The sequence below is a fragment of the Pelodiscus sinensis genome, chromosome 1 (genome assembly GCF_049634645.1).
Source record: "Pelodiscus sinensis isolate JC-2024 chromosome 1, ASM4963464v1, whole genome shotgun sequence".
In the NCBI taxonomy this organism is placed as follows: domain Eukaryota; kingdom Metazoa; phylum Chordata; order Testudines; family Trionychidae; genus Pelodiscus; species Pelodiscus sinensis.
The window spans coordinates 189,673,774-189,699,171 of NC_134711.1; the positions used below are offsets into that span (position 1 = coordinate 189,673,774).

The following is a 25,398-nucleotide window of genomic DNA, read 5'->3' on the forward strand; positions in this document are numbered from 1 at the left end:
TCCTATTCAGTGTCTACTCGGTGCTTCTTGGCTTGTCTCTTGTATTCATGAAATGGAGCATCTCTTGTCACTGTCCAGCAATAGTCTGCAAGCATTGATGGGCTCCATTTGCCCTGATAGCGTTTCTCCATTGTTGCAATGTCCTGGTGAAATCGCTCGCCGTGCTCGTCGCTCACTGTGACATGTTGCAACCAAAGCTTTTGTATGCCTTGAGGAGGTTTTCCACCAACAACCTGTAGTTGTCTGCCTTGTTGTTTCCGAGAAAATTTATTGCCACTAACTGGAAGGCTTTCCATGCCATCTTTTCCTTGACACGCAATGCATGGTCAAATGCATCATCTCGAAGAAGTTCATGAATCTGAGGACCAACAAAGACACCTTCCTTTATCTTAGCTTCACTTAACCTTGGAAATTTTCCACGGAGGTACTTGAAAGCTGCTTGTGGTTTGTCCATGGCCTTGACAAAGTTCTTCATCAGACCCAGCTTGATGTGTAAGGGTGGTAACAAATCTTCCTTGATTCAATAAGTGGTGGATGCTGAACACTTTTCCTCCCAGGTTCCAATAACTGTCGGAGTGGCCAATCTATCTTGATGTAGTGGGAATCTCTTGCACGACTATCCCATTCGCAGAGAAAACAGCAGTACTTTGTGTATCCAGTCTGTAGACCAAGCAAGAGAGCAACAACCTTCAAATCGCCACAAAGCTGCCACTGATGTTGGTCATAGTTTATGCACCTCAAAAGTTGTTTCATGTTGTCATAGGTTTCCTTTGTATGGACTGCATGACCAACTGGAATTGATGGCAAAACATTGCCATTATGCAGCAAAACAGCTTCATCTTCGTCTTCGATGAATCAATGAACAGTCTCCACTCATCTGGATCGTGAATGATGTTGAGGGCTGCCATCACACCATCGATGTTGTTGCAGGCTACAAGATCACCTTCCATGAAGAAGAATGGGACAAGATCCTTTTGACGGTCACAGAACATGGAAACCCTAACATCACCTGCCAGGAGATTCCATTGCTGTAGTCTGGAGCCCAACAGTTCTGCCTTACTCTTGGGTAGTTCCAAATCCCTGACAAGGTCATTCAGTTCACCTTGTGTTATGAGGTGTGGGTCAGAGGAGGAGGATGGGAGAAAATGTGGGTTCTGTGACATTGATGGTTCAGGACCAGCAGTTTCATCCTCTTCCTCGTCTGACTCAAGTGAGAATGATTCTGGTGCATCAGGAACCGGCAGTCCTTCTCCGTGCGGTACTGGGTGTATAGCTGATGGAATGTTTGGATAATGCACAGTCCACTTTTTCTTCTTTGACACACCTTTCCCAACTGGAGGCACCATGCAGAAGTAACAATTGCTGGTATGATCTGCTGGCTCTCTCCAAATCATTGGCACTGCAAAAGGCATAGATTTCCTTTTCCTGTTCAACTAGAGCCAATCAACAATTGTAAGCATCATTTTCATTCTCAGTGACCCAGAACTAGTAACGTTTGACTACATTTATTTCAGAAGCATTTTGGCTGTAGAGCAGTGTTAGTGTAACATTTTGAAATTTTTGTTCTTTAAATTTTCTATATATTTAAAAAAAAAACACACCACCTTTTCCTGGGGGACAATAGCCTGATGTCATCATGTCACTCTGGCATTCCACAGGCTGCCTGCCCCAGACACGGACTTGCACTAGGGCCACTTGCTTACGCCGCTGTTGTTCTTGGTGCTCATGGCTGCTGGTCCAGCCAGCTCAAGAGAAGCTCCAGGTGCAGAGAGAAGCACCCTGCCTACCACCCCATCTCCACCTAGCCCAGAGTGGCCACCTCCTCTGCCCAGGGCCAAGCCACTCTACTGAGACCTCAGACTGCCTCCCTCCCATCCAGCCTCATGTGGGGCTGCAGCAACAAGTAGCTTTTCTGCAAGGCAGGCAAGGAGATGGCTGGCAGCACTGACCTGAGCGATCTGGGCCCCCTTTGCCTGGCACTGCAGCCCCTCATCCTCCGTCCTCTCCCGAGCGGTGCTTGCTTCCTGCTGCGGGGCGGGGGCAGGATAGCCCAGAGCCTCGCTGCACAGGGAAGAAGCGCTCCCGGGCTGGGTGAACAGCAGTGGACAAGCATGCTCTTCTGGAGCCTTTCCCTGTGCTCTCATTGGCCAGAATCTGGCTAACGGGAACAGCAGGAGGACAAAAGACAAGTGCCCCCACTCCCTCATGGCCAGCCCCTCACTCAACCCCCCACCCAGAACTGCTTCTGCCCCCTATCTCCCATCCAGACCTTGCACCATCAGCCCCTCCTGCACCCCACCCAGATCCTGCAGTCCCATCCCTATTCCACTACTGGCAGCCCTGTCCTGCACACTCAACCCCTCATTTCTGGCCCCACCTAAGATCCTGGGGGGGGGAGGGACTACAAAATCCACTAACCCTGGACCCCCAGAAGAGTTAATCTGGCCTCAGTCCTCTCTCTCCCCTCCTCCCTCTGGGGCTGGAGTATCAGGGTAGTGAGATTGATTTTTCAGCAGGTCAGTTGCCCCTGACCCAAAAAAGTTCCCCACCCCTGGCATTAATGAAGACAATGTTGAAACCTTTTTGTGTTGGAAATAATATTTTCCTTTACTTAAAATGAAGCCTGGCCAACAAGTCCCCAATTAGGGCCCAGACCACATCTGGCTGCAGCATCCTGTTCCCAATCCCTATCCTGAGGCAGGCCCTGCAGTCCAGTTCCCAGCTGGCTACAGAAAGGGCTGGCGGCGGCCCCGCTCCTGCTACAGCATAGGTAGGAGGAGAGGCCACGATCCCGCTGTGGCAGATGGAGGAAGGTTGGTGAGTGCAGCAAACAGGGGGTGCAGCCACCTAGTAGTATGTCACTTTGCCAGTGGAGTGTGAGGATCTGAAGTTGTTCGAACGTGAGACACCTGATGCTCTGACCCAAGCACTGGCAAAGAAACTAACCTTAATGTGGTTCAATACATTTAGTTGAGACTAAGTAGTTTCTATCAGTGTGCGCTGTAATTACGTTTGTATGAAACTCTCAAGTATAGTGCAACTGAGGTTAATACCATCAGACAGTTCATAGCCTACCCAAGGGCACCTTTGGTCTGACCTAGTATGGCCATTCGGATGTGCTTATATAAAGCTAAAATGCATTTGCCCCCCCTCTAACCCACTAGACCTCACTCCCCTTCAAGAGCTGAGAGCGTGCCCAGGAATCCTGACAGGGTCTCTTTCTCCACAGAGTTAGTAACAAAGTAAGAATATACATTAAAATGTTAAGTCTAACCAGTGTTCCTTAAGTGACATACCACAAGATGTCAATGTTAATTTTGTTTCTTTTATATAGGAACTAGGAGACTGCACCCCCTGCTCACTACGCTTGCCAACCCCCCCTCATCTGGGGAGGGATAGGGTCTCTTCCCCTCCTGGTCCTCTCACCCCTCGGTCTCTCCCCCACTCCTGGCCCTCTCACCCCAGCTCTCTCCCTCATGCGCACCCTGGGGCCCACTTATCCCTCCTCCCCCATCTTCCTGGCTCTCTCATCCCTTCTTCCCCCACTCCACTGGCAGCTGGGGGGGCCAGGCCAAGGCTGCACCAGCCCTGGCTTTCCCCCCAATCTAGGGGTTGTTTGAGGAGACTGGGGGCGGGAGAGAAAGGAAGGGGGCACAGCTCCTGCCCCCCCCCCAGGAGGGGGAGCAGCTCGCAGCTCCCACTCTCCCCTGAGCACTGGGGAGGGAAGAGGCTGCGCAGCTCGTGGCTTCCATGAGAGTGCCGGGAGTGACAGGCAAAGGAGACCCAGGTAAGTGCTACTGGATGCATCCTCACCCGCCTTGCATGGCACGTGGTTGAGCAGGAAGGAGCCCGGCTGGGCTTGGGTCTCCTCAGATGCCCTTAGCAGGGAGCTGAGTGCCGGGAGTTTCAGGTTGTTTGTGGGTGGGGGGGGGGTGTAAATGAGGGGGCTGGGGGCAGTGTGTGGAGAGGCTGCAGCCGTAGGGCTGGTAGCATGGCGAGAGGCTGTTCTGGGTGTGGAGCTGGGGGCAGGGCCACATGAATGACCTGTGAGGTCACTGTCATCCCACAGGAAGAGGGATTAGATACAGTGCTCCTGTCAGCTAACTACTAAATGGTCTGATAAAAGAAGTACAGTTTTTCAGGACCTTCGTAGCCCCAGATGGAGATGATGTGGGGGAGGGGAGCGGAGGAGGGTTGTCTTCCCTTCCTCCCCATCTGGTGCTTGGCTTGTACTGAGCATGCTCAGTAATGCTGCTGAAGCCTCTGTCCTCAGTCTGTTCCCCACATGCTCTCACTCTTTCCACCCTGCCCCCCATCACGGCATGCACAGTTTGGCCCTCTCTTACCAAAATCTGAAATGGCACCCTTGAGACTACCATAAGGTAGTCCCTGGATAGAGAGGATGTGTGTACATAACTCATGGTTGACCTATGTTTGTTAGCCTCTATGGAAGAACTGAGGGGCTAGTGAGAGTTATCTGTAGTGTTAGCTTCCATGTTACATCATTGCAGCTTTCTTAGTCCTACTTAGCTCCAGAAACCAAAGTATCTCTTCATAAGATGTTCATTAGTGTGATTCAGTCAACAGTAATGTGGGATTGTGGTCTAAAAAGAAAAAGCACTGAAAGTGTAACACTTCTATGACTCACAACTTTTCTCTGGTTAAACTTTAAATTATCCTTCACATGCAATCAATATCAGAGGGGTAGCCGTGTTAGTCTGAATCTGCAAAAGCGACGAGGAGTCCTGTGGCACCTTATAGACTAACTGAAGTGTAGGAGCATAAGCTTTCGTGGGCAAAGACCCACTTCGTCAGATGCATGTAGTGGGTCTTTGCCCACGAAAGCTTATGCTCCTACACTTCAGAGTCTATAAGGTGCCACAGGACTCCTCGTCGCTTATGCAATCAATAGCGAATAACAATCTTTAGTATCTTCAGAACACAGCATGTGCCCCTTACAACTAAAGATAGAAGGTTGAATTTGAATCTGTACTAGTACGATCCATTAATGTAGCAAAAGAGCTACTTCCCCTCAACCTTTACAATGATCAGTAGACTCACAGCTGGGGAGAAAGCTCAAGTATCACTAGATTTGTCCTTTTCATTGAAGTTATTTGGTGGGGTGGAGGTGGTACTTGGCACTTCTGAAAGTCAGGCCAAGTAACTTATTTAAAGGACTGCCAGGAATCTTGCTAAAAGGTTGATGGAAGCTCCATAGATGACCCATCAAGTGCATAAATCCAAGTATGCTTCATCTCTTAAGCTCCCCAGGTACTTTATAAACTTTCAATCAAAACAAAACAATTGAAGGACGTAGAACTAGGATAACAAATTACTGCAAGGAGAAATGATTTGTAAAAGATTTATTAGTTGTGCCACTCGTGTACAAGACAACTGCATTTGTTTTCTTTATATCACAAGAAGAAAAAATTGTGCTTAAAAAAAGTCATTGCCCTGAAGAGTCATTTTCTGAAGGAATGACTAATGGCCTTTTTCCCCCATTGAACATTCTAGCCTTTACAACTATTTTAAAAATTATTTACGTGGCACTGATACATAAGATTATGGCTCCAAAACTAAACTGGAGTTTTCACCAACAGACGCTTTGGTCATTCCACTCCATTAGAATTGAAGAGTAGGGAAAGAGACATACAAAGTATCATTACCATTGATCAATTTGTCAGAGCTATACCAATGTTTAATTTAATTTGTCTGCTAAAATAGCTAGAGGTTAGACATGTTCAGAGAACATTCTATGGAGTTAAACATCAAATTACTGTACTCTAAAACTGAGGTAGTAATGTGTTTAGATGGAAAGGGTTTAATTTTCTTAAATCTCTATTTTCAGCCTTCTCTACCTACGCTGTGATCACAGAATGACCACATGGAAGAGCACAGCAAAGCATTGTTCTTCGCATTTCAGAAGGGAATTTTCAGAGTCAAATAGCAACACCCACATCATAAACCTGAACATGCTGTTAATACACGGTGTCCTGCAACAAACCAGAAGAGCTTGTCAAGATAGGCTGCTGGGAACAGCAGTTATCATATTTCTCATGTATACTAGATGTAGGACCTAGGAAAGGCAACAGTGAAGAACAATGGCACATTTTCAATTACAAAGCTAAATGCCGATCCTGTTTATGTTGGGAGTAAATCCAAAGAGATCAGCCTGGCTGTTACTGCTCTTGCAAAGATCCTGAGGATTTTTAATTACCTGAATATATGCCATGACATTTCTCCTTGTCTCTAGTGTCCAATACATGAAACAGCTTCCCTTCAAGAAAAATGCCAAGACTGACATTCGCCATGTGTTTTCCTCTTTAAGTCACTAGCTAGGACCCCAGAGATTCATATTCACACCATGAGTTAGTTTAAAATTAAAGTATGCCAATAAGGCAAGTGTCAAAAAACCCTGCTTGTAATTGATAATTTCAGTTACAAGTGATAATTTCAGTTACAACTGTGATTATAGAAAATCCTATACATTTGGAAGCGACAAAATGAAAAGAACATGTCAGTTACCAGTTTAAGCAACTTTGTGCCACCAGTCACCATCATGAGAAAGGTGCGTGTTGTGAATCTTCTACTTCATTAAATAGATCAGTCACTGCAGCCAGCACAGAACTGAGTGTGCAAAACTTGACGACATTTCCAAGTAGTTTAAAAAATAATTAAGAACCTACAAATTCTTTTAAAAAGTACATAAACAAGAAAGCCATTGTTCCATTTAGGGCTGTTCTTGAAAGTGATTCAGCAAGAATAGCAGATACCATGATCATCTATTTGCCTGTTTAAAAAAAAAAAAAAATAGTAGTGAATATCAAATGGCTCAGTTTAAAAAGTGCTCTCAATTATTTGATATGATAAAGCCAATTAATGGCTCTCAAAATGTGATGGTACTTTTCATAATTTGAGTAATGAGGATTTGGAATAGTAAAATCAGGATTTCCTTTAACTCAAAGTACTTAAATCATGACTTGAGGACTTCAGTACATCAGCCAGTGGTTAGGAGTGGGTGGGTGAGGCTCTGTGGCCTGCAATGTGCAGGATGTCAGACTTTCCGGTCATGATGGTTTTTTCTGACCTTAAGTCTAAATTCAATACGTCTGAATGAAATACTGAAGAAAGAGCCTGAATATATATTGTACCTGCATATTTCTGTAAATCCAGTCAGTGAACACAGTCATATTTCCATAAACTCCAGGTTTTCTCAAACTGGCACAGCCAGATCCCCAGCTTGTGTCGCCAACTAGCCACCACACTGAGTTTTTCTCAGTTACTAATGGACCTCCACTGTCACCCTGGGCAAAGACACAAGCACACAAGCATGCTATTAGTGACCTAGCCCGTTGGAAAGAGCTGATAAATATAGATTAAAAATTGCAGCCAATTCTCAGAGCTAACAATAAAAATCCCACTAAGTATTGCTTCCCTACTGCATCTAAAACCAAACGTATTTTGCTGCAACGCCCTGTGGAAATCCATGTCCAAGGCATGCCCTTCTTTTTATAAGAAACAGAGATGTAGGGTCCAGAACCCCACCCCACTGCTCCCTGGCCCAGGACATATTTCAGGCCAGCAGCCTCAGCAGGACACAGCCAGTTATGCTGTGCACACTCCTGTGTCTCTGCCTCTGGAACCTGCCAGTATCACTAACAGGCTGCTAGCCTTGGCATGATCCCCATCGCACGTGTGCAAGAGCCTAAGCAGAAAGAGAAAAACTGCCTCCCAAGGGAAGTGGGGGCATCTCAGCCTTTGCAGAGGTCAGAGAATTGCAATGACCCATCCCATCGCTCTTGCACTGGGAGACCGAGCCTCTCACAGTCCATCTCTCCCTCCTCATTATTCTAGCCTGGCAGCAGGAGGCTTAGGTATTGAAGAAATTCTTATTTTATCAGTGATGTTTTGAAGACACAAGATTCTTGTCACATCCTTGCTTCCCTAATATGGTTGGGAAATGGGGCACAAGGTTAAAAGGGCACGCTCCTCAGTTTCACACACAAATGATCTAACAAGTGCTACCTCAGTCACAGTACTACAAGGTTAACTTACATGCCCCCAAAAAAACAAAAACGAAGAACAAACACATTGTCAGTTGTGTATTCAGGGTGAGAGAGGACTGGTTTCCCCTTTTCTCAAAAGCAAGAGAAAAGTGCTGCTAAATTTTCAAAAGGTCACTCATTTTCAGGGCTCCGTGAAATTGTTACAGATTTGCATGTGAAAATGAGGATCTAGCACTTTTCACAAATAGAGCAACAAGTGGATACTGGCATCAATGACTGAGGAACTGGGATGGGAGAATGCAACTAGCAGCTCTCTCTCGAAGTTCTCTCAGCATGATGAATATGGGAAGTCCGACTGCAGCTCCAAAGACAGTCACTTGTCTATTTAGATGGACCTGACATAGTCACTGGCAAGTGTTAAAATAATTTAAAAAAAGTCTTTAAGAGCTTAAATAAACAGTTTATTTACCTGGCAGGAATCCTTTCCTCCTTTCAGATATCCAGCACATATCATGGTAGGCAAAACTAAGCCATTATAGACTGTGGCAGAATTACATGTATTGTGGTCTATTAAAGGCACCATTACAGCATTCAAGACGTCTGAAGACTTACCTAAAGTTGAAACATACACGCACACATACAAAAATGAAGTTAGAACAGGCACATGCCCTAATGATGTTCCACCCTCCACCATGGTCTGAGAAATCTCTCCTTTTCCTACTCACTCACTGCAGCTTTACACATACCACTACAGCCCTGTCTTCTTGTCTCAAGGAGAGAAGGAGACAGAGGATATTCCTTCTAAAGAATATAAACACCACACCACTCTTATTCCCTCCGGGTATGTCTACACTACAAAGTTAATTTGAAATAACAGCCATTATTTCGAATTAACTTCAATAGCATCTACACATACAAACTGCGATTTCGAAATAAATTCGAAATAGTGGAGCCCTTATTTCGAATTTGGTAAACAACATTCTACAAGGAATAACACCAAATTCGAAATAGCTAATTCGAAATAAGTGCAGTGCAGACACTTATTTTGAATTAGGGGGCCTCCAGCCCTTCCCAGTTCCCCCTGGTGGGCACTCTGGGCACAACCAGGAGAACTCATCTGCTCCCCCCCAGCCCCGGAGCCCTTAAAGCGTCAAACTCTGGCCACATGCAAGAGCCAGGCCTGCCAGCAGCCACAGACCCTCAGCCAGTGGCCACATGATGGCAGCCAGTGGCAGCCAACTGTCCCCCGTCTAATCCCATAGCACCCAGGGGCCATAGACGGTGTGTGCCCTCATGGACTAGTGCGGAGATCATGGACCACATTGAGTTTTGGGGGGAGGCCCCCAATGTCCATGATCTCCGCACTAGGTGGAGGAATGCGGCTGTCTATGGTCGCATAGCAGCCACTATGGCCAGGAAAGGCCACAAGCACACCCAAGAGCAGGTGCGCCTGAAGGTGAAGGAGCTTCGGCAGGCGAACACCAGGGCCACCAGGGGCGGCACCGCAACAGGGGCTGACACCTGCCCCTGCTTCCCCGCCCTCGACCGAATCCTGGGTGGCAGGGCAGTCTGCGCCAGCCTGGGAGGCAGCGAGCTGGGACTGGAGGGCCCTGACCCGGGCACACCAGAGGGGCCACCACCAGCTGTCCCAGCACCAGGGTCGGCAGGGTCATCCAGGGAGGCCATACCAGGTAAGTGCCAGCACTGTCCCCTACCCGGGGGGAGGCGAAGACGGAGACCAGGGATGGCACACATGGGCTATGCCTCCCACGGATCACACAGTCACCTGTGCACGTGAGAGCATGTGCCATGCCACCCTTGGGCAGGTGGCTCCAGCTGCGTGACACCCAGGGGCCGTGGTCCAATAGGCACATGAGTGTGTGAAGAGACCTGACACACTCCTGACCCCAGGGCGGGACCCAGCAGGACGCTCTCCCTTCACATACACCCTCTACACAGAGGCAGGGGACATCTCCCCCCCGCCACCCCAGCCACACTACACACAGCACAGGGGCATGGGTGTGGTCTTGGGGCAGCTCCCAGTCCTGGGGAGAGCCAGACATCCTGACCATGGCCTCTGTGCAAGCACAGCGGCTCTGACGGTGCAGGGAACGGTTGCCCTCACGTCGTGGGGGGGCTGGGCATCATCCACTGTGTCCCCAGGGAGAACTGACCACTTCTCTTCTTTCTCTACAGTTGCACCAGCTGCTCGTCCCGGGCGCACCACCCAGCCCGGGACATGCTCCTGCACCCGCGGCCTCAGCAGGACCACCACCACGTGGCAGGAGTACCGGGACCAGCACCTGGGGGCCCTGCGAGCCCTGCACTGCACCATCCAGACCCTGCTGCAGAGCATGCTGCCCTGTGCCGGTCCTACGCCTGCTGCCCCCCCAACTACTGTTCCTCCTCCCACTATTGCCCCCCTCCCACCTCTTCCTCCTCAACCTCCACACCCTCCTTCCCATCCCCCCCGGGGACGCCGAGGCCCCCTCCTTCGCCGTGCTGGGTGGTGGCTGGCCTGGTGAGACCCCCAGCCCTGAGCTTCCCCTCCCCCTTCCTTGCTTCCCCCTTCTCCTAGTTTTCCCCCTCCCCACTCCCATCCTCTCCCGCCTCCTTCCCCCCCCCCCCCCCCCGCCTCTCCAGAGTTTCATTCTCCCTCCCCAGTTGCGGTAAATAAAGACAGTTTCTATTTTTGAAAATACGTGTCTCATTTGATATCAGGAAGGGGGGCCTAGGGAAGGGTAAGTGGAAGGATGAGAGGGAGGAATGAGGCACAAGGCCCCAGTGGGGCAGACTGGGGAGGCTTCTCAGGGTGAAGCTCTCCCACAGGGTCCCCTGGATCCTAACAGCCCCTCAATGGCGCTCCCAGATGGCAGCCTGCAGACAGCGCAGCCAGGCTGCTGGCAATGTGTCCATGAGACGCAGCAGAGTCCCCGGGGGGCAGGACTGGTTCCATGTTGCAGAATGCCGTGATGTCCCGAGTGAGGGCAAGCAGAGCACAGTTCTCTTTCCAATTGCCTGCTGTGGCAGAGTCAGTCGCTCTCCTGAGACCCTGACCACTGTTCTGACCACTGTCCCACACTTTGAGGGCTGCAGCAGGGCCCTCACCTGCAAAGTTTTTGTCCTTGGGCCTTCCCGGCCCTTAGCATAAAGGATGTTGTATGGGGCTGAAGCCCTGGGCCATTCACAGCTGCCCAGAAAGCCCTCTTTCCCCCCCAAGTCCTTTAACCTGGTCTGTCACACTACCTAACCCATGAATACCCACAGTCTGCTGGTGACGATGAGCATTTTTTAGTTTAGTACAAACTAAGAACAAAACTGGAAGAGCGTCCCAGTATGAGACAATCAGAAGTCTCACCCCCTTGCTGTACTGCTCCCCATCCAGATATCCAGCACTCTTGATTAGATTGGAACAACATTCCAGGGTTGGGCAAACAAACTGGTCCGACAGTATCTGTGAAGTAAGAATATAGTGATCAGCAAGTCTAAGTGAGAGAACATAAACAAAAAAGCCAATTTAATTAGGGAGTCTCCCACACAGGAGACCCACACTACATTGAATACAAGGGACTGCTGGTACACAGTAGCTCTTTTAAATAAAAAGGCTTCTCCCCTGTCCCTTTAGCTTCCTAACAGCTATGCAAACGTTGGGGTCACAAAGGCTGCCAGCCTGAGATCGCTGAAGACCTCTATATTCACAAGTATTTGAGACTGGGGAGGAGGAGGAGTGTAGGCTTCCACGTTTCTCAGCCTGCACCTAACGTTTCAGCCTCTGGGGATTCCGAGGGAGAGGAGTTCCCTCTCCATCACTCAAGGAACTGTTATTTAACTAACAAGTTGGTGCCAGGGAGGCAAAGGGGGGAAAATTGCCCAGGAGCCTGGGCAATTTAAAAGGGCCCAGTAACCAGCAGCTGCTGCCAGCAGTGCAGCTAGGCTAAAGCAAGCTTCCTACCTCACACCACGCTGATCTGAGAAGCGGTGGGCCACAGCCCCAGCAGGAGGTGTTGCTGTGCACTTCCCCCATTTTGAGCACCAACTCGGCAGCTCCCATTGGCCAGCTGCAGGGGGTGATGCCTGCAGGCAGAGGCCTGTGGCAGAGACACACACACCCTCATCCCCAGTCTAGGAGAGCTGTCACAGGGGTGTGCTGATCTGTTTTAGGAGCTGCCCAAAGTAAGCCCCACCCTTTTCATCCTCCCTGCCCTAGCCCAGAGCCTGCACTCAAACTCCCTCTCACAACCTCACCCCCTCCCATACCCAAACTCCCTCCCACAGCCTGCAACCACACTCTAACCTCCTGTCCCAGCCTGGTGAAAGAGATGGGGGGGGGGGAATGAACAATGGAAGGAGGGTGGATGAAAGGAGTGGGAATAGGCAAGGCTCTTGGGTTTGCAAGATGTGACTGTTGACAACCCTACCAGGTGGGCATGTGCAAGCCCTGGCTATGACGGAGGAGAACTCCCAGTAGCACAGTAAGCAGCTCATGGGGACCCAGCCAGCAGAGACACCATTGCTCAAATATCAGACAGACTGTAGCCATATGGGCACAGCTCCTGTGAGCATGGGAGCCCACTGTTCTGCCCCGAGGCCTGGCATTACTGTTGGCGAGCCTAGTTAGTGCTGACTGTTTTGACGTAGTTGGGTTTTTGTTTGTTGTTTTTGGTGGGGGGGGGAGGTAGAGGGAGCAAGACATGGAGGTGAGACACTGATTCACTGGGACACAGGCTGAGGGCAAACATTGGTCAAGAATGCTTAATTCACATGAGCATTGTGTACTTTCCACGCAAAGTCCCATAGAAATTAGCATGCTGCTTCTTCCAGAGATTGCAAATCAGTTGTGTACCACGTCTACTCAACCGTAATGTATTTGTTAAGCAAACCTTTGTCTGCACTCTAGCATGTAGGACTCATGCTATTCTTAGTGAAAGACACACTTGCCTATCATTAGCCAGAATTTTCTTCATGCTTTTCCTGTCATTTTTCCAAGTGCTGTGCACTGTTTTTCTTCATGGCATCTTAACTGAAAAGTCTTAGGACTTCAAATAATTTGAAAAGTCTCATGAATGCCTTCCAGTTTGGGGCAATGGAGTCGAGAGCATCCTCTCTGACATGTGGGTTACACAGGCATCTCTCTCTGGGTTTGCACTATCCACAGTCTTCCAGTTTTCACCTAGTTTGAAATGAAGCTCAGTGGCCAAGAAGAGCCAACCTCAGTTTTGCACACTCTTGCAGGGATCTGAAATTGTTTTGTTTCTTTCAGTAACCTGTTTTAGGTGGTCTTGATCCCCAGTGCACCATTCAGGGCAAGGTACAGAAGTTTGTAACAGAGCCTGGGAGTTCTGTACCTCCAAATGGACTATGATTTTAAGTGAATTTCATTATCAAGTGCTTTGTAGGTGTCTGCTATTTTGATGGACAGGACACTATGAGTTCTAGCTAGACTGAAAATCCCTGACAAATGGACAATGTTGGGTATGCACACTGAAGTTAGTGTCTTTCCCTATGCACTTCCTCTTTTCATAAAAAGATCTCTCATCATATTAGATACTTAAGTCCCATTTGCTGCAGCATACCCCTTGCACATACCGGCTCTCTAGAAGGCCACTTTGATTAGTTAATAAAATGACCAGGTCATCAACACATAGCAAGGATTTCATTTCTCATTCATTAAGAATCCTAGGGTCCAGCAGAGTTGGCAGGTTATTTAAGCACTGATGGCTGATAAAACATAAGTTTAATTGGGTGCAAATTTATTAGAGTTTCTATTTTGTAGCTGCTTAGCATTCAGTCCTGGCTCACTGACCATGTGTTATTAAAGTATCTTTCCATGCTTTGTCTTTTTCTCTCATTTTCTAAGTGTCCCAAAAGTAAGCCCTTCCTCTTTGATGGCTGACAACAATTAATAACTAAATAAATGAATGAAAGGAGGTGGGCAATTTTTGCAGCTGATTTTTTTTTTGGTGATAGCACCCAAACACAGAATACATACCAGTAAACCTCAGCGGTGTCTGTAACTTCATCAGGGCAATGTCATTGTCTTTAGAATCTGAATTATAATTTGGGTGGGAAATTATTTTCGTCACTTTGTATCCGCTTCTGTAGCGTGTTTCTGATTGTGTCAGAATCCCAGCATACACAGTCCAATAGTATGGAGAAGAAAGCTGTCTAGAGAGTAAAATAAGATTATTTGCTTCTGTGTTAACCCAAAGTCCCATCTACTCTCTCTTGCAACAATCAAATGATTTCAGATCTCCCTGACTTTTATCCACAATCAGTGGCGCTGGAACTACTTTACACATTTTCACCCCTCACTGCCCCAGGCTGAGGAGCTCCAGGCAGAGGCCAAGAGCAGAGTCCTAAGCTGTTGGAGGGTCCCAGCAATAGTGGAGCCTCCAGGGCTGATGGCCTAGACCCAGGAGCCAGTGAACTGCAGAGTTGTCAGGGACAAAGCGCAGCGAAGCCAGCAGGGCCGTTGGGACACTGGAGGCCTGTTGGGACCCTGTAGGCTGCTAGGAAAATATTAGAGTCCAGGATCTCCATGGCAGTATTCTCTGAAATGAATCCAGTTTCACATACAGGCCAGTTAGACAGGCCGAACTGCAGAGTCTCTGTGCGTAGATGAGACAGTGATGTTCAGAAGAGGAATTTGGGTTTAGCAGGAAGTGATGAACCTTTTGGGTAAGGTAGAGCTTATACAGAAAGGACAGGCTGTACCTAAACCAAAATGGAAGCAGACTGCTGGCAATTTAAATTAAAAAGGCTGTAGAGGAATGGTCTGCAGTGTAAGAAGTTGGGCCTGTTCGAAGAGATCTGTTTGGGGTTCTGGCTCAATACTTTCATCACAATGACTTAGATAATGACATTCACTTGTAAAGTTTGCGTAGGATACCAAGCTAGGAGGGGTTGAAAGTGCTTTGGAGGATAGAATTGTAATTCAAAATGATCGGGACAAACTGGAGAAATGATCCGAGGCAAATAGGATGAAATTTGACAAGCACAAATGCAGAGTATTGCCCTTAGGAAGGAACAATCAGTTGCACAGATACAAAATGGAAAGTGACTACTTAGGAAGGAGTACTGAGGACAGAGATCTAGGGTTCGAAGGGGAAGCTAAATAGGAGTTAACAGCATGACACTGTTGAGGGGGGAAAAAAAAGCAAACATTATTCAGGAATGTATTAGCAGGATGGTCTAGATGGTGCTTGGTCCTGCCATTAGTGCGAGGGTGTGGACTGGATGACCTCTCAAGGTTCCTTCAGTTCTACTATTCTGTGATTGCTGGAGATGTTGTGAAGGCAAAAGTAAACTGGGTTCAAAAAGGAATTAGGTACATTCATGGAGGCCAGGACAATCAATGGCTATTAAGCAAGATGGCCAGAGACAGAATGCCATGCTCGGACTGCTAAACGCTGGGACTGGACAACAGGGGGTGGATCATCCCCCTCAGTAAATTGCCCTGTTGTTCTATTCACTCCCTCTGAAGCATCTGGCACTGCCAGTGCTGAGAGAAACAACACTGAGCTAAATGGACCATTGGTCTGACCCAGTATGGCCCTTCCCATGTTCTCCTGTCAGATCCCCAAAACTCCTGCTCGGGTGCCACTGAAAACTGTATGTGCATCCATGCTGTCTCCTCAGTCCTGAGCTGCTTTGTCATCTCAGCACCTAGCTCACACTTAAGATACACTGGGATTCACAAACTAGGCATTCCCCACCTACCTCATCTTCAGAAACTGATATGCTCTGAGAGCACCTTAAAGCAGAATCACTGGATTGGGTTCACAAAAGCCAGCCAGAAGAGATGGTGGTCATTTACACCCAACAGCACAGTGGTTAGGGCACTCATCTGAGAGGTGGGAGACCTGGGTTCAAATCCTCTCTCAATATCCAGCAGAAGGAGGAACTGAACCCAGTCTCTGACATTCTGGGTGAATGCTCTAATGATGGGACACCTGACTATAAACCACCACCAGAGAGAGACTCCTAAACCAGGTCAGTCCTAACTCCCAGGAAAGGCACACAGTAGTGAGTCTCAGGTGGAGATACAGACTTTTCTCAGATCCAAAGTTAGACACTGACATCCCTCGGAGAGGTAGGGCTTAGCACCCACCCCTCTCCTTACCATTTTCTATTGGCTAACTCAGGCGGCTCCCTGCTCAGCTTGCTGCTTTTGTATGGATCTCATCCTTAGTGCATAATACTCCCCACGGTATTGCATAGGGAACCTGGGTACTGATGATTCCACTAGGGGCAACGTGCCTAGATTTAGGCATTGCAGTGCTGAACCTTAGTCCTCTGTGGCTCTCGCCCTCAGAACAAGATGGGAAAGGCAACAGAAAACTACTGATTTTTATAGCATGAATTTACAATATGGGCCCGGGCCATATTTAATATTTCTGGCAGAGATTCTAAGAGGTCTTAAGGGAAAGACTGTATGAACTGCACTGCTGACCCAGGCAAACAGCTTAAAAATTGCATCCATTTTCCATGGTGATGATACATTTAAATAAAAAAATTGTATTGAAAAGCAGAGGTAATTAGTATTTTGTATGGTCTTAACTGGAATTAGCTTTGTGCTTTCTGAAGTAGGTTTCTTCCCCCAAGCAATCAGCATAATTACGCAAAGCTCTCTGTATCCTCAAGTGTACCCTATATTATATAGCAGGGCTGGATACAATAGTGCCTGCAGGGCAGATACAGTCCATCTAACATTTCTGTCCAGCTGGCCATGACTCCTGATAACTGCAGCTCTCAAGCTACATTAGGGTCTTTAGTTGCCCTCTCACAATTTCCAGGCTGAAAAAAGTCCCACAGCGCAGTGGGGCCCACTGTGGAAACTGACCAACGGGAGCTGCTTGAGGTTGCAGGCACAACACCGAGGGCCACTGCCTCTCTCCCCCAAGAGGCTTGCAGAGATATGCCAACAGCAGCCAGCCGCTTCTGGGAGCAGTAAGGGGCCATGGCAGGCAGCCAGCCTGCCTAAGCCATGCTGCACCACTGACTGAGAGCGGTCTATGATAAGTACCACCCAGCCAGAGCCTACACCTTGCACTCCCTCCTGCACCCAAACTCCCTCCCATTAATTAATACAGGACAAATAGGAGGCCTGTGACAACTTACCAAAATTCATGAAGTGGCCCCCCACCAAGAAAATTATTGTCCACCCCTGCCATATAGGGATGTACAATTTAAAAAACAAACAAAAACAAACAAAAACAAAAAAAAAAGAGAGAGAGAGAAAGGAGCAGACCCCATCCATGACAGGAATGGAACAGATATTTCCCTTTGAAGGAAACAGCTAATTTCCAATTACCCTCTTACTAAATGATTTTCCTTTAATAGGATTTAAAATGGTGAGAAGTTAGAATACTATAGAATTGCAGTGTCCAACCAGTTCTGAAGCAGTCGTCACCTATAGTGGCTACTGCTACAGCAAACTAGCCACACTCAACCAGCCAAATCACCAGTATGGCTAGTGGCTAGCTGCTGGACACCACAGCCATAGAACATACATGCAGATCGTCTCTCCCTACCCCCACGTGCACATGCAATCGGTGCAAGATGTGTGTGGACAACGGGGGGAAAAATGATCAATTCCGTTTGAAATCCAGGAGTTCTCTCAGATTTAACTTTCCCTACAACCAAAAGTCAGTTTGTCCACCATCCCAAACATCTATACCCAACCATATGTTGTACAATATTAGAATTTCCTCGCTTTGGGGAATCAATTGACAGAAAGCAGTGACATGGGACTTACCCTTCCACACAGTGAGCTGCTGTCACTATCCATTCAGGGGTGATAATGGAGCCTCCACATACATGGGAGCCTTGGACTTGAAGGCTGATCTGCCACGGCCATTCCTTCAGTGCAGAAGCACTTCCACCCACAATTCTGCCACTGGGACTCACATTTTTACTGGACAGGCCACACTCTGAAAAATACACAAAAATGGGGTGTATGGAAGAGAGGCTGTGTGCAGCTCTTATAGTCTGAAAGTCTCAGGACAATGATAATTCAAAATTAAATTGGGATTTTCCCATTTTAAAAAGCCATCACCAATTAAAGAACAGGAACCCTGGAGGCTGAAGATTTTAAAAGAGGTTCATCAACACAAGTGCATCATGACCAGTGTTCCCTCTAACATTTTCTAGCCTTGGGCAGGTTGAAATTTTGGGCAACACTAATATTGAAATAGTGTCTAGATGTGCACCAATACAAACAAAAATACACACACACACACACACACACAGTAAATTAGCGTATATAGCCTGCAGGTTGTACACGTTTTTACAAACCCTGTCCCCCTCCCCCCCCCGGTGGGTATACAAGTTTATTTTTACCCATTAGAATTGGGTCAGCTCCATTCTGCTGCGGGGAGGGACTGACGAGCTTCCAGTGCACCTGCGCTGTGCTCTCCATTCCCCCACCCGCAGGAGAGTGGGTTGAGTCTCGCTGCGGCTGTACGGAGCCTGGGCGTGCGTGCGACTCCCCTCCCGCAGGCCGGCCAGTTCGCCTGCGCTGCACTTTCCATTCCCCCCGGTATGTGTAATCACTGTGCATTAGCCTACAGAACTCACGGGTTATAAACATCTATGGGTAATCTAAGTGGGTTTTTTTTTTTAAACACAGCAAAGAAAACCGCAGGTTATACAAGAGTGCGGGTTATATACGCTAAAACACGGTGTATATATTAGAGAGAGAGAGATAATAAGGATGTTAAAATGGTTAACCATTTTAACTCGGAGCTTGTTGCCCAGTCCTACTGCAGCAGTGAGGTCCCACTGCCCAGCTGCCAGCCCCTCTGTGGCTGGGGTTGCTCCGGCCTGGTGAGGCTGGCTGTCACCAGAGTTCACAGGCAAGGGCTGGTTAACTGTTAAATGTACCAATATGTCTCATGCTTACCAGTTAACAAACCTAATATATAAAGCCCCAGAACAAATGAATACATGGCTTCAGGATTTGTAGACAGATGCACGTTTCAAAGAGCTTGCAAATAAGGTTTCATCTCACAAAACAACTAGCATCATACCTAGTACTTGCTACTTCTGTCTCATAAAAGCCAGAATTCTACCACATAGCAAATATCTGGCCTTAATGCAATACAATATACCATGTATTTATTAACAACACAGGATTTTTAAAAAAATTATTAAGATCAGAGTCTGCAACACTCCAAAAAAGTCTGTTAAAAGAATCTTTTTCTTTCTTACCATATGCCACTAATACCTATGTAGACTTTATTTGAAATGTAATCATGCAAATGTCCTGGCACACACACCCCACACCCCATGGAGCCTGCTTTCCCCCACCAACCCAGCCAAAGAGGACTGCAGTGAGTCAGGGACATCCCAAACAAACTGCCCCCACCTTACTGCACAGATACCAGCACCCACCAACCTCCTTCCCCCACATCTACACCTGTGCTGTCTGCTCTCCCAGCCCATCTAGGGGCTAGGATAAAATCCTGCTTCTCAAACTAGCAGGCACCAGCAGTCTGTCCTGTTCTAACTCCCAACTAAAGCACAAACAAATTATTCATAACTCCCCCTCCCCGCCTCCACCTCACCCAATGTCAGCACCTACCCACCCTCTTTTTCCCCCATGGACCCCAATCAGTCAGACCCTTATCTCCCCCTTTCTAGGAGGCTTAAGTGCTGAGTTTCTGCCTCCCTCACCTCGCACATATGGTATCCTCCTAGGGTTACCAGATGGGTTTCAAAAAAATACCGGACACACGTGATCTCAGAATGGGGGGACGGACCAGCTGGGAGGGGAACAGGGCTGGCCAGGAGAGGGTCGGTGGGAGCAGGGCTGACCAGGGAGTGGAGAGGAGACCGGCCAGTGGGAAGCAGGGCTGGCCGAGAGGATCGGGGCTGGCAGGGGCAGATCAGGAGGAACCAGCTGGTGGGAAGCAGGGCTGGTTGGAGGGGGTCGGGGGACCAGGGCTGGCAGGAGAGATCGGGGGAACCAGCAGGCAGGGAGTAGGGATGATCAGGATGGGGTCAAGAGAAGCAGGGTTGGCTGGGGGAGATCAGGGGAAGGAACCAGCTAGCAGGAAGCAAGGCTGGCTGGAAAAGGGTCGTGGGGAGTGGGGAGTGGGGCTGGCTGGAGGGAACCGGCCTGCTGGGAGCAGGGCTGACCCGGGTGCACGCAGATCCCAGAGTGCTGCCCATCCCACACATGGTCCCGACGGGGCACACGGGCGAGTCCAGCCCCAGGGATTCCATCATGCCCCCACCCTCCTCCTCTCGACTGCATAGCTGCGTACTGTCTGACTGGCAGACACGCTCATGCTGCGTGAGCATGTCTATGAGCCAGGCAGTACGCAGCTACGTACCAATACTCCTGATAATAATAAAACTTATTTAAATTAGAAAATACCAGACATTGATATGTCCGATATTTTCTCAATTTGTTTCCTGGACAGAAAGCTCAAAAACCGGACTGTCTGGTTCAAAACCAGACACCTGACAACCCTCGATCCTCCAAACTCCCCTCCCCTCTGACACCCACCTTGGCCAATCACTCCCTCCCTCTTCCTCCTCCCCTAGCCACTTATTGTCTCCTTATCTCCCTTGTTATCTGCTCTGGGAGCTACTCAATTTCAAACACGGAGTAGCTCCAGTTAGCTGCTTGCTTAGCAAGAGGACGCCCCATCCACCACCAGTTGAACTCCCTGCCTGTGCAGGAGCTTTGAACTTCTGAATGGAACTCAGAAAACAGCTGTGTGGTCAGGCAGCTTATGGAACTTAGGTCATCACATTCTGGATGGGTCTCAGACTGAATTTGAGGACCTTTGGCTCTGAAAGCATATGCCAGTGGGTCTCAGGGGTACATCAAGTAGGTATTTGCTAGTTTTACAATAGAAAACATAAAAAGTGCTAGTGAAGTGAATGCATACTACAATTTCATACAGACAGTGACATATTTATACTGTTCTATGTATTGATACACTGAAATATAAGGGCACCCATTCCAATTGATTTTATAATTATATGGTAAAAATGAGAAAGTAACCATTTTTTGTGTGTTTTGAGACTTCTGTATTTTTATATCTGATTTTGTAAGCAAGTAGATTTTAAGTGAACTGAAACTTGGGAGTAAGCAAGATAAAACAGACTCCTGAAAGGAATACAAGTACAGGCAGTCCCCGGGTTACGTGGATCCGACTTATGTCGGATCCGTACTTACAAAGGGGGCTTTTCTCGCCCCGGAGGACGTGGGCGGCGGGACCGCCCAGACGCGCCGCGGTCCTGCTGCCTACTTCCTCCGGGGCGAGAAAAGCTGCTCCGCGTCTCCCTGGGGGGGGGGGGGGGGGGGGGGGAAGAAGCCAGCAGACCAGGCAGACGCGGAGCAAAGCCGCGGAGGACGCGGGCGGCGGGACCACCCAGACGCGCCGCGATCCCACCGCCCGGGTCCTCCGTGGCTTTGCTCCACGTCTCCCTGGTCTGCTGGGGGGGGGAAGGGCGCGCAGCTAGTGCGCTCCCCGCCCCCCCCAGCAGACCTTCTCGCGGACGCCTGTGGTAGAGCAGCTGGTTGGTCCCACTGCGCCGCTCCTCAGCGCTACTGGACCAACCCGGCAGCACCCCAGCTGCTCTGCCCCAGGCATCCTGATTCAGCCACTGCTGGTCAGTTACAGCAGTGGCTGGTCAGTTACAGCAGCGGCTGAATCAGGACGCCTGGGGCAGAGCAGCTGGGGTGCTGCTGGGTTGGTCCAGTAGCGCTGAGGTGCGGCGCTGCGGGGACCTACCCGGCAGTGCCCCAGCTGCTATGTCCCAGGCATCCAGATTCAGCTGCTGTTGAAACTGATCAGCAGCTGATTCCAGGAAGCCCGGGGCAGAGCAACTCTGCCTCGGGTTTCCTGTAGTCAGCCGCTGGTCAGTTTCAGCAGCGACTAAATCTGGACGCCAGTTCCGACTTACGTACAAATTCAACTTAAGAACAAACTTACAGTCCCTATCTTGTACGTAACCCGGGGACTGCCTGTAGTCTGGAAAGATTAAGAGCCACTGGCATAAGCTTCTGCTGCCTAAGCTTCTGTGCCATTGCCAGTAGCAGAATCTTAACCTGCCTTACATGGTTCACCCACTAGAGGGGGACGTAGACTCACACTAGTATCTACATAGACGACATACATACATCTTTTCTACTCTTGGTGAGTTATTCAGTAGCTTTGTAAATTGTTTGTCAGGGTGTCTAAATTAGTCAGAATCAGCACTCTCACAAATGCATGAGTTCCAGATTCTATACTAAAGGCCCAGTTCTTGCTTACACTGCTCTTGCAGTGAGAACTTTTGTAGATAGCCTTTGGATGGGAAATGAAAGGGTGGTTCCTTTTAATCATCAGCATTTCAGGTGTAAGACAAGCAAGCCCCCCTCCTTTTCCGCCCCCTCAGTACGTGGTCCCCAAATTTAATCCTTAAAAAAAAAATCTTACTAATGAAGTGATAGAGAGGAGTGGCCATGTTACTTCAACAAAATGTTGTGGGATTAGCTTAATTTTTCATTCCACTTTTCTTTCCATCACACTCAGGGATGTAGTCTGGACACAGCATTTTTGGGAAAAAAAGCAGGAGTTTAGACAGAGCATTTTCAACAGAAATGCCCCGTTTTGAAAGGTCCTATACTCTGTCAAAAATGCCCCGTCTAAACTGCCTATATTTTTTTTTCAAAAAAGCCCTGGTTTTGAAAAAAAAAAAAAAAAAAGCAAGCAGCGTCGGCCACCATTATGCAAATGAAGCATGGGAAATTCAAATCCTGGCTTCGTTTGCAATATTGACATGCCTAATTTACATCCCTTTACTGAAAAGGGGATGTAGTCTAGAGGTAGCCTTAGAGAAGGCAGATGCATGATTGTTTGTAATTGACCGACAGGAGAATGACGACTGGGGTGAGCGGAGAACAGAGTTGTATAACTGTATGAATCTGTACCACACCGTCACACATGCTAGCATTCTTGTACTATCCCCCAGACAAGGGAGAAAGAAGAGCTCGTCACAGATATAGGCTGAAAGGCCAGACAACATCGTATTCTGATAATTCTGGATTGTATGCGCCATTGTAGGGATAAATATAAGGACTTAGGACCAGAGAGGATCTTCTGGGTCATCATGTTCAGCCCCCCTCTACTGAAGATAAACACTGTCATAATAAGTCTTCTATATACTGTAAGTATGTGAATTATCATTACTACAGATACAATGATCTTCCCCCTAGGTGCTTGCCAGGAAGGCAGACTGTCCTTGCAAAACCATATAATTAAATGCCCCTTATCTATTTAGAACAAGGTATCTTACCATCAAGCGGGGGAAACTACACATATGCATAAGCAGAACTGAGAACGTTTCTGCCTCCGCCCCCCCGAGACACAGAAAATAAAAATTACTATGAATGATGAGAGCATCCACATATAGGAGTTAAAGAAACTAGAAGGAACATTTCACAGTCAGGATTCATGAAAAAAAAAATGCTACTGGCACGTCATTCCTCAATTGCCCTTTATGATGGGCTTCTCGGACTTGCCTCTAACACATTAGATACTTGGCACTGTCAAACATGAATCTGGAGTAAATGACTTATTGATCTGATTTTTACAGGGCAATTTCTATATACATGTAATCTTGAGCAGATTATTCAAAGGATCTGATCAAAGTTGGCAACAATACTTTAGACAAAGAACATTTAGGATCCACCAGCCAGCATGTCTCCACTAACTCTCCCTCAATCTGCTAGTCCCTCTCATCCCCGATTCTGCATGTAAACTACAATCACAATACATAGCTCATCAGAATAAGATGTGCTTCAGCACACAATCCTTGCACATCTTGACTTCTAGGCAGTCACTGGAAGCAGACAAATTTAAAAGTTACATTCTTCTAAAGAAATAGAAAACACTTACTTACGCAACGCAGAGATACCACCGCTCCCGATACACAAGAGGCACTAAAATAAATCAGCACACAGTTAGCCTTTACTAGAACATATAAAAACTCTGCTTAGAGAATAGTAGTCAGACGATTCTCTAGCCGCAGATCACATTGCACCCTCTATCCAGCCTCATTTGTCTCCTTCCGTTTCAGAAATCTCCAAGGTATTAATCCTTCCCCCACTCACTGCCCTGCCAGTGCCCACCCAGCCTTCACTTCTGTCTCCTCCATTCACCATGAGAGCATTAGTGGGAAGCATGCAGCTCTGACAGTAACACAGACTTTGAGACACATCGGCTGAGTCTACACTGCCACCTTTCAGCCCTACAACTTTAGCTGTTCAGAGGTTTGAAAAACTCACTCTGAACTCTAAGTCTTTGCACTGAAAAGCACCAGTCTAGATCTCCCAGCAATAAAGCATAACTGCCTACGTTACAATCAGTACAGTGAAGAGTGAAGTGAAGAGCAGAGAAAGAGAGGCGTGAGCACATTAGTCTCTATCCCTCCAGATGGAGGGTGCAGTCCTCAACTCTTCATCTTTACTACATAATTTAGAAATGTGCAGCTATCTGTCTGTCCATCTGTGAGCATGTTTGTCCAAGACCTCCTAAATGGTAAGAGCTAGGACCTCCAACTTCAGTGTATGGCTTCCTCTTATGTTAACTTAAAACAAGGTTTTAAGGTGCCAGGACATTGGGATGTGCCTAAAGTTAGATTTCCCCCCCCCCCCCTCATAAAATGGAAAAGGAGGTAGACAGAGCCTTTGCGGCAGCCTCCCCTACCCCCACATTCTGCTGCCTCTTTTAGAGGCACTAGCGCAGGGGGAGTGGGCAGATGGCACTGTGGAGACGGTGCTGGGGGAACTGGCTTTTAAGTTGGCACTTCCCCACATCCCTCTGATAGGGCATGTCTACACTACCACCCTAGTTCGAACTAGGGTGGTAGTGTAGACATACCCATACAGAGGCAGCAAGAGGTGGGGGGGGGGGGGGGAAGCGAGTAGTCAACTCAACTAACCGATAAGCCTAGGCTTATCAGATAGTCAACTACTCACTTACGTTCCTAGTAGGTGGGAGTTATACCGCATGATGACCATGGGTGGGGAGAGGGCAGCAAGGGGCCAGAGATGGGGACCAGGACAGGTGTAACCCCACTGGGCCAGCAGAGTACACGGGTGGAGAAAGGGACAGCTATCTACTATGTATTTCAGAGTTTGTGTCTCTGTGTCTGTCTCTCCCCCCAGTTGGGATACATGCAACCCTCCTTCAGTTGTGCCCACTGCAATCGCAGCAGCCATGGACAGGTGTTTCTCCCCTTGGCTCAAGACGTTGCAGTAGTCTTCTCTCTCTCCCTGGGGCAGCCTGCGTACTGAACGCTCAGCCCCATCTCAACCCCAAAACGATGATTTAAATGACGAAAACTTATTTGAGTTAAGGACCCAAGCAATGCTGGATAAATCTTCTAG

At 48.1% G+C, this 25,398-nt stretch overlaps 1 protein-coding gene across 4 annotated transcripts in view; it reads right to left on the reverse strand.

Moving 5' to 3' along the window:
• Positions 1-5,352: 5,352 nt before the first annotated feature.
• Positions 5,353-25,398, reverse strand: part of TMPRSS2 (transmembrane serine protease 2) — a 48,564-nt gene continuing 28,518 nt past the window's right edge. For all 4 annotated transcript variants that reach the window (XM_075912161.1, XM_025188399.2, XM_075912157.1 and 1 more), the window contains exons 8-14: positions 23,906-23,949; positions 17,764-17,938; positions 13,996-14,171; positions 11,365-11,460; positions 8,476-8,618; positions 7,152-7,304; positions 5,353-6,790 (exon numbers count right to left, since the gene is read on the reverse strand). In XM_075912161.1, the coding sequence (XP_075768276.1) occupies positions 6,779-6,790; positions 7,152-7,304; positions 8,476-8,618; positions 11,365-11,460; positions 13,996-14,171; positions 17,764-17,938; positions 23,906-23,949 (799 nt within the window). In that variant the 3' untranslated portion in view covers positions 5,353-6,778. The remainder of the gene's footprint in view (positions 6,791-7,151; positions 7,305-8,475; positions 8,619-11,364; positions 11,461-13,995; positions 14,172-17,763; positions 17,939-23,905; positions 23,950-25,398) is intronic.